Consider the following 9,629-nt stretch of genomic DNA (forward strand, 5'->3'; position numbering starts at 1 on the left):
TGGGGTGTCCTCTGTAATTAGCCGCATTTTAATAAAAAAAAGATTAAAATGTCTCAAATTTCCGAAGGTTGTTAAGTTGACTTGAGAGGAGAGAGTCGGTCTTGCTATGTTGCGATGGGGTGGCTCTCCTTGCTAGCCGATGTACCTTGAGTCTTAGGTCTGGTCTCTATCGGTTGGTGGCCCGGCTCGGCTTGAGCTGGTCAGGTGATGTATTTTTTTTTGGCTTTATTAATCTAATCTTTCCACCCACCTATTGTGGGTTTTGCTTTTTTTTTTTTTTTTTTTAAAGTTGACTTGAGAGGAGAGAGTCGTGAATCAGATGGGGTGATTCGGGTGGGGTGGGGGCGATGATGCCCCATAAGGCAGGAACTGGGCTATGGGGCATCCCAAAAGTGAGGTGTACGGTTGGGTTGACTTGCAGAGAATCTGTAGATTTGTGTGATGTGGAAACCAGAATCTAATTGGACTCATGAAGCTCATGAAGAGGAAGCCATTACTGTATGCAGAAGCTTGGGGGCCGGGGCCCTCTCTCTCTCTGTGTCTCTCTGAGAAGATCAACGCCTGTCTTGTCCCCGCTGTACTTCGAGCTCGTAGACCCCTTTTTTAGTCCGTGGCATAATATTGTGACATGAGCCGCGCCTGTTCTTGCTTATAGCCGCGTCTCTGCCTCCCTTCTTTTAATAAAACCCCCTCTCCAGGCATCAATCATATTGCATCACATTCATGGTTGCAATACACAGCCACCTACAGCACATGCCGAGAGGCACAATCCCACCCACCAGCTAGCTGCTGCTTCATCCTTGTAGCCAGCTTGTTGGGCTGCCTGTTTCCGGCCGCCTCATCCCCCCCGGCTCCCATGGCCTCCACCAACATTGGCACTGACTCCGTCGGCGAGCCCGGCGCCTCCCTCCATGGCGTCACTGGCCGCGAACCCACCTTTGCCCTCTCCGTCAGCCATGACCAAGACCCCAATGGCACCCCCTCTAAGCCCAAATTCGACCTCCCCGTCGACTCCGAGAACAAAGCCAAGAAAATCAAGCTCTGGTCCTTCAAAGCCCCGCATATGCGCACATTCCACCTCTCATGGATCTCCTTCTTCACCTGCTTCGTCTCCAGCTTCGCCGCCGCCCCGCTTCTGCCTGTTATCCGCGACAATCTCGACCTAAACAAGCGTGACATTGGCAATGCAGGGATTGCCTCTGTGACAGGATCCATCGCTTCGCGTCTGCTCATGGGTGCGCTTTGCGATCTGGTTGGCCCGCGCTACGGATGTGCCTTCATTGTCATGCTCTGCGCTCCTGCCGTATTCTGCATGGCCACCGTCTCCACGTCAGTCGGATTTTTGCTCTCTCGCTTCTTCATCGGCTTCTCGCTCGCAACATTCGTGTCGTGCCAATATTGGATGAGCTCCTTCTTCAATGCTGAGATAGTCGGCTCCGTGAATGGCATCACGGCAGGCTGGGGGAATTTGGGTGGAGGGGCCACACAGCTCATCATGCCACTTGTGTACGACCTCATTCGCGGCCCTATTGCCTCGCCCAACTTCTCTGCGTGGCGCCTCTCCTTCTTCGTGCCGGGAGTTATGCATGTTATCATGGGCCTTACCGTCCTCATCATTGGGCAGGATTTGCCTGATGGGAACTTCAAGGAGCTCAAGAGCAAGGGGACTCAAGTGAAGGACAGCTTGTGGAAGGTATATTTATACTAATTAGGGCATGGTCTAGCATGTTCATCTCTTGACACAAAATGCAGGAACTATATTGTGTGTGTGTGTGTGGGTGCGGGCTTGCATGCACGTCTATCACAAGAAGATTTAGAAATTTTCTCATGTAGGACAATGGAGTCTTTCTCAGTGTTTTTCATACAATGCATAACATCATGAGCTTCTGCTCGGGAGGCACCGCATACCTAGCTAGGAACGATTGGGGGCAGGGGACCCCCGGCCCTCCCACCGGGCCGGCTGTCCCCTGCCCCCAATCGTACCTAGCTAGGGATGCGGCCCCTCCCTCACAGAAGCTCATGATGTTGAGGTAAGTCACAATGTGGGAAATATTGTGAGAATTTGTCCAAAACTACACACCCCATAAAGCCTATTTATGACAACTTGCAACGTTTTGTGGCCATCAAAGACCGAATTACCAGGCATGTATCCATGAAATGCTTCTAATGAATGGCCATGGAAATGCAGGTGAGTCTATATGCAGTGACAAACTATAGAACATGGATCTTTGCCCTCTCGTATGGCTACTGCTTCGGAGTCGAGCTGACAATGGACAACATTATAGCCCAGTACTTCTATGACAGATTCAATCTAAATCTGCACATTGCTGGAATCATTGCCTCACTGTTCGGTATGGCAAATCTGGTGACTCGCCCATTCGGAGGCGTTTTGTCAGACTGGGCGGCACGCTGTTATGGAATGCGGGGGCGCTTGTGGGCTCTGTGGAGCGTGCAAACTTTGGGTGGAGTTTCCTGCCTTGTATTGGGGCTTGTTGGAGATCTCAAAGGGGCTATTATCATGATGATTATCTTCTCAATTTTTGCAGAGGCCGGCGCAGGGCTTACCTTTGGCATCATTCCATTCATTTCTCGCAGGTTTGAACTAATCCATATTTTATCTGTTCTTTGTCACAAATGCTTTCTAGGGCTATTGAGGTGGGAATTGAGCACAACACCTCGTGCCTCACAACAATGCACGAGTGCGTGTTTACTCAACCATCTCCGCCAGACTCTGATCTTAGACTTAGACTTGGACTCTTATGCACATCTCGTCCAACATGAGCGACACGACTTGCATATGCTCAACTCTCCAGATTGAGCTAAACGCACACTATAAGATGAAACATAAAGAAAATCTTTGTTCTGCATTGTGTATATTAATTTTTTGTCTTGTTATTGGTGCAGATCTTTGGGAGTGATATCCGGAATCACTGGTGCCGGAGGGACATTCGGGGCGATGTTGACACAATTGATCTTCTTCTCTACCTCAGCATACTCTGATGAGCAGGGCATAACATTCATGGGGATTATGATCATTGCTTGCACATTACCGTTGATTGGCGTCCACTTCCCTCAGTGGGGAGGCATGATCTTGCCCCCCTCAAAGGGGGCCTCCGAGGAGGAGTACTACCGCAGCGAGTGGTCAGCGGCCGAGCAGGACAAGGGCATGCACAATGCTAGTATGAAATTTGCAAGCAATGCCAAGGGCGAGCGGGGTGGCGGCCGTGCTGCCCCACCCACCTCCTCTGCCTGAAGACACATGATTTGAGAGCCTCTTCACATCTCCTTGATGTACATTAGGGACTTAAAGAAAACACACAGACACATACATCAAAACTTAATACTCTAATCAAGTGGCTTCACATCTAGATTGATAAATACTACCCTTCTAGCATTTTTTTAAGTGGTTACATCTGGTTTCCTCTCGACCCAAATCCCATAAAGACTTGACTCTTTGTATCAGCATCCTTCCAATGCCATTCCATAATTTAGATGAGTTTTCATCTTTTTAATTTCAATCTAAATCTTCCTCTCAATGTCTTAACTCTTCATTGTGTACTCACTCTCTTGATCAATATGTTATCCCATTATTGTGGTGATTGCAAGTATTCCCATTCTCAACCCCTCTGGTTAATTATCTCTGTTAAATTTCTTAAATTTTCAAAAAATAGAAGGCCCCTCATGTTGAACTCATGTGGTGTATTAACATGATTATATAGTGGACCCCCTGAGCTCCAAGGAAAATCATGAGCATCAATCAATCAATCATTACATAAGTTGTGGTCTCCTTTTTCATTCAATGTAGATCCCTTAGAGTCTAGAATTAGTCAAGACATAACCCTTAGAGGAAATACTATATCTAACTCTAGAATTGGTCAAGACATAACTCTTAGAGGAAAGAGAATATTGTGGTCAAGACATAACCCTTATTAAAAAAGAAGATTGTGGACAAGACAAAGTCATTTAAGTGAGAAAGAGTTGGAATGTAATGCAATTGAGAAAGAGTAGGAAAATGATCTTTGCATATCAATACAAAGAAATCACGAATTTTCTATCCTCCACAACAGATTTTAAGGCTACTCAATAAAAGTTTTTTCCTTGTAACTGTTGGAGTGTGCGAGAAACGTACCAAACATGAAAGGGCGTTTTTTCCCTTTTTATAGCTAGACATATGCTAGAGACATATTTTGTATATTATCTTCAAATGTTGAGACAAGACTTTTTATATACCATATGTGCGAGGAGGTAGTAGGGAGAAACTTTATACACATCCATGTACTTACAACTACACATTGTTGTGCAATGAAGGTAGTAGGGAGAAACTTTATACACATTCATTACACCTTGCTATGCTTCTTGGAACAAATTAATGTGAAGGTAGAAATTGCCTCAAGGAAAGATTGTAATAGAATGAAGATGTGGTAAATCAATCAATGTGCAAAGAATCTTTCATCCTGAAATTTTGTGTGGTATTGCCAAACACCAGCCTTTTGAAATTCTAAGCCTTGCATTTTTAAACCTATCATTTACAAACCCTACCCTCTAGCTAGTGTGACCTTGAAATGTGTGCTTCTATCTAACTATTTTAGGTTTCAAATTGTGTTATTGTTGATGTGCTACAATGAGTGCATATGTAGTGGAAATTGATATTTTGTTATTTATTGCAGCTGATAGGTGGAAAAAGTTGATCGAGTCTTGGGCTATGTGAAAAGACATCACGTTTATGTATATTTTATTATTCAAGTGCTCTTTATGAGCTACGGTCATTTATGTCAAGTAGGTCAATGTATATTCATTTTGAGCATTCAAAAAATCTATAAATTAATACGTGCAAAAGGAAAATGCTCACTCTTGCACGGGGGGAGATTGCACCCACTGTTTGTGTTTATTCTTCTCTCCTTTCCCGCCATGCCGGTGTAACACTCCGCTCTAGGAGGTGTACCTGCACGCACTCTTATGCTCTCATGATCTTTGTCTCCCTATGATCGCGTGTAGCTTTGCCTATGTATTGTTGAATTCGTCAGATATGCAGATCTGTTAGTTTTATGGCATATGTTATGTTATTTTTCATATTTTGCAAGGCCTTTCGCACCTCTATTTGTAGCAGTGGTATCATAGATTTGACAATGCTATGTCTATCGAAAATCGTAAATATGATCAAAGCTAAGTGATTTTTCTTTCTTTATTCATGTTTGCAAACTCTATTGATTGGTTAAGCTTAATTATACCAATAGATAATCATTAGTCATTAATTACATGAAATAACAAAAGTTTCCTTTAGATTTTTCTTTCTTTATCCATGTTTGCAAATACTATTGATTGGTTAAACTTAATTATACCAGTAGATAATCATTAGTCATTGATTACATGAAATAACAAAAGTTTTCTTTAAAGTTCGCTTCTTCTCTTTATGTGTATGAATCATTGTAATTACATTGACCAAAATGAACAAATTATATTATTATTTATTTCAAGATTGCAAATGAATCAGGTAGAATACTTTGGATTACACGAAAGAGTTTGTATATGAACATGAACGATTTTTTTTGTTTGTAATAAAGAGAATGGTCTAGAGTTAGGGTTTGAAGAAAGATTTCGTAGAGGAGAGTTATTTGGCAAGAGAGCTTTATTAAAAGAGACGAGTAGAAGAGGATTTAATGAAGCACTATGAGCAATTTCAAAGGTCCATGAAAACTTCGAGTTTGAAGTAGAAAAAGAAGAAGTAGAGATTTTTATGTCGTAGGGACAATCCAAAGAGACCTCGTATAGACAGGCTCAACAAGTCTCAAAGTTTAGACCACTTACTCAAGAAGAAATTGAGATAATCAATATACCATACTTAGAAGCTTCACCATTGTAGGAGGAGGACACCTAAGCAATTTCAACGGGTGGGACAGCACCCCACGTTGTAAATTGAAGCCTTCTTTTTTTCTTTCCAGGTTCACCTTCTTGTGTCAAGCAAAATTTGCATGCATGATGAATAAACTCAACGATGTCCGAATTGCCGATGTCGTTGCATCATCAACTACCGTCCTATGATAATGACATCCTTCGACACCTCATGAAGAAAGATGCCACGTGCTAGGGGGTTGCTCGTGAGTGCTTAAGACACAATTGATTAAAACACAATACACAAGTTCTATGAAAGAGAAGAACTGCACAGAGACACGTTTGCAGTAGTTATGTCGATTCATTTATTTTGTAATGTTAGATAGGTGCACTATGTTGCACCGTTACATAATGGTTGTATAGATTCAATTGTAATGTACCCAATATTTTTTTATTAAAAAATATTTCATTTACCTTGCAAAAATATTTAAGGTTTGCATTCTATAAAGTCATAGAGCATTCGCACAAAACAATCGGATAAAAAATTGGACTCTAGAACTATTAATTATGTCTCCTATTCACTTGGAAACAATAGGTTGATATGAGAAACTTAAGCCTCAAGACTATATCTAAAGATAAGAGTTGACCCTTAAGAAAAAAGAAGTAATTTTAGGAAAGAAAGAGTATTTTAAAAAGAGAAGGAGTACTCTCATAAAAGAAAGAGTATTTTTAGAAAAGAAAGAGGAGTGAGTCAAGTTTAGAGCTTCTTTTCTTGGAAGCCAATCTTCTTCTAAAATTAGAGACTCAAAATCTATATCAGCAAGCATGTCCGCACAAAAAGAAAAGTTTACAGTCGCGAACGTACGCGAACTTATCTCTCTGCTTTTTGCTATTCTTAGCTTGTGCTTTTGGTCCTTGAGAGACTATATAAAGACGCCCCTCTCTCAACCTCCCTCCCTCAAGCTCTCACCCTCAACCCATTTCCATCTCCAACTCTTTTTCTACCATCATCGTGCTGTCCCTCAAATTCTTGAGTTCTCTTCTCTCTTTTCCTCTTCTCTTTCGCCATACGACGACCCTGAAGCGAGTGACTCAAAGCTTGAAGGACGCTCATGCAACTCAACCTCCAAGAAAGGTGCAAAAGAAGGCATCAACTACTCCAAACGTAGCTCAAGCCGAGGTATCGACTGCAAAAGAAGTCGAAGCCGTCTAATCTCAACCATGAGAGGTAGTTGAACGTGTTGCTAATCTGGTAAAATGAATTCATAATTCTACATCATTATACATGATGATTGGTAAGTCAAGTTTAGGAATTCCCTTAAACTGTCCAAGAAACGTGATTATATTACAAGAAACAAGCATATGATTTCATAGAGTAGTGAAAGAATAGTTTGATTTATAATTATTGTTTGATAAACTGTCTCTGTTTGATATTAAAAGATTATTAATAATGCTTAAAAAATTGCTTCAAAAAAAAAAAGCTAAAAGAATATCTTATTTTCAGATGGAACTCGCGGTTAAAGAGGTAATCCAGCAGTTAGCGGAGAATAAGCTGAGATTATCATCTCTCTTTTTGTCTCTTGCGGTAATTAGGATGCCTTGCGGTTAGCGAGATGCTCTCTTGCGGTTAGTGACTGGAAAAGTTTACGTATTTCGCGATTGACAAATAAGTAAATCCTTTGCAAAAGCTCTGTTGGTTAGACAAAGAAAGTCCGTAGGTAGCGGCAAACTTTTAAGCATAATTGAAAGATTCGTTTTTGTTGAATTATAGAACTGTCGTCATTAGACCATGTTTGAGATTTTGGTAATGTTTGAAGGGCTGGATGAAAGAACATATCCCTAGAATTAATAAAGGAACATTGTTTTTATATGTAAAACAACGTGGTAGTAATTAGAAAACAAGAAAAACGGGTGAGTGCGGTGTGGAAAGTGGGAAACTAGTATCCTAACGGATTTATGTCTACGGACGGGTGGACCCAATTAGTCGAGTACTTTTCACAAGATTTTTAGTTAGTTTAGACTAAGTCTCATATCATATTTATGGTTTATGGATGGCGGCTGGCCTCTTTATTTGGCAGTTTAAGGAAGTCAAACCTTTAGTATTAAGAAAGTAATCAAAGAACAACGTTTGAATTCAAACAAGAAAAACGGTTAGCTTATTTGAATTCAAAGTTTCCCCCCAAAATCTAACAAGGAAAACCATATCATGTAGCATATCTATGGAAAGAGCTCAACACGTAAATTACAGATCTATGATCTCCACTCAATTCGGAGAGCATATGTGGAAGTTATGAAAGGCCAAAATTTGTAAAATTGTCCAACTCCTTTTTGGGGAAAAAGTGCATCCTTTGACCACTCTTACACATCTCTTACACACCCACCATTCTTGCACACATGGTGTACACCTATTCGTCAAAATGTTAATCACCTCCATAAGCTCATGACAAATAAAGAGGTCCTCCTACACCCCATCTTCTTCCTAATGATAGGCACCATAATCTCCAAGAAAAACCTCCATTGGATGTTCGAGTGGGCTATAGTCATGTAGCCAAGAGCTAACTCCGGTCTTGTAGTAGGTAGCCCCCGTATCAAGATAGCAGGTTTGAGAATTTGGTGGTCTGTGTCCAGTAGCCATGAATAGACAGAGATCAGAGACATCGTCATCAATACTAGAGTCATTCAACTCAGTAATGTTGGCTTGATTGCGCAATCGGGAAGATTTGCCACACGTAGTCTTTGTTTGGTGCCACGTTCATGTTCCAGATGTCTTTGCCTCTTGTAGAAGTTACACACTAAGGCAGGGTTAAACGAGGGATTGTAGTTGTTCCCCCTATAGTTGGGATTGCTTCTTTGCACATTGCGAGATGATGAACTAGGAGTCCTCACATCACTCAACGAGGGAGTGACCCGTTAAATGATCGACCAACACTAACACAAGGTCTATTTCTAGACCGATTAGGAATTTGTGATCCCCCAACAGTCATGACCAAAGAGGTTTGAAGGTGAGAATTTACAATTGGGGTAGACCTTGCTCTTAATTGGTGGTCTTCTTGATGCATAAGTGAGACTAGTTCAGTCACAGTTAAGGCAACATTGTTGGAGTGAGTAGTAATGAAATATTGCCAATCCTCAGGTAGGGCAGCAAGGAGGATCGTAACTTGAATCTCCTCTGGAAGCTTGAGGCCTGCAATCAGCAAGTCATCAGATGCCTTTAGCCATCCATCAAGAAAAGCATCAATTGATTTGAAAGATTTCAAATGTTAATTCATTGAATTGTAGTTTATGTAAAAAGACACGCGAAGCCATGTTGGTCCTTTGGTATTGCTGCTTCAGTAGGTCCCACATTTCATGGGCTGTTTTGGATTGCCGAACGAGCTGCAGTTGCTTTATACCCAAGATGGAGGATGATTTTTATACGTGCTTCAAGGTCCTTTTTCTTCCAAGAATCGATATCAACCTGGTTTGGAGCAGCTTGTCCTTCAGGTACAGGAGCAGTGTGATTGGATTTGGTTCAGAATCGTCGACGACGCCAAGGTTGACTACCTTTTCGAGAATCATTTCTAGTGTGAGACTCCAAGGAAGATAGTTAGTGCCATTTAGTTTCTTAATCTGGGAATACTTAGAATAAGAAGAGGAAGACGTAGCAGCCATGTCTGAGGATAACTCCGGATCAACTCGTCAGCAACAACACACAAAAATGTTTGGTTGGTGCATGTGGGACTTGGAAATCAGTGCCCTATATTGATACAATGTGAGCGCTTAAGACACGATTGACTAAAACACAATACACAAGTTCAATG

At 41.6% G+C, this 9,629-nt stretch overlaps 1 protein-coding gene across 1 annotated transcript; it reads left to right on the top strand.

Moving 5' to 3' along the window:
- Positions 1-391: 391 nt before the first annotated feature.
- On the top strand, positions 392-3,524 carry LOC147424752 (high-affinity nitrate transporter 2.1-like). The gene is made up of 3 exons (XM_086499594.1): positions 392-1,693; positions 2,189-2,595; positions 2,905-3,524. The coding sequence occupies exons 1-3, from the start codon at positions 857-859 to the stop codon at positions 3,251-3,253; spliced, it is 1,593 nt and encodes a 530-aa protein (XP_086355720.1). The 5' UTR covers positions 392-856; the 3' UTR covers positions 3,254-3,524.
- The last annotated feature ends 6,105 nt before the right edge of the window (positions 3,525-9,629 follow it).

The sequence above is a fragment of the Adiantum capillus-veneris genome, chromosome 25, assembly GCF_014529385.1.
Source record: "Adiantum capillus-veneris isolate H3 chromosome 25, ASM1452938v2, whole genome shotgun sequence".
Lineage (NCBI taxonomy): Eukaryota > Viridiplantae > Streptophyta > Polypodiopsida > Polypodiales > Pteridaceae > Adiantum > Adiantum capillus-veneris.

Excerpts from the sequence above, each read along its gene's own strand:
- LOC147424752 (XM_086499594.1), top strand. The coding sequence starts at position 857 with ATGGCCTCCACCAACATTGGCACTGACTCCGTCGGCGAGCCCGGCGCC. Across the intron at positions 1,694-2,188 it reads TGAAGGACAGCTTGTGGAAG|GTGAGTCTATATGCAGTGAC; the intron begins GTATATTTATAC and ends ATGGAAATGCAG. Across the intron at positions 2,596-2,904 it reads ATTCCATTCATTTCTCGCAG|ATCTTTGGGAGTGATATCCG; the intron begins GTTTGAACTAAT and ends TTATTGGTGCAG.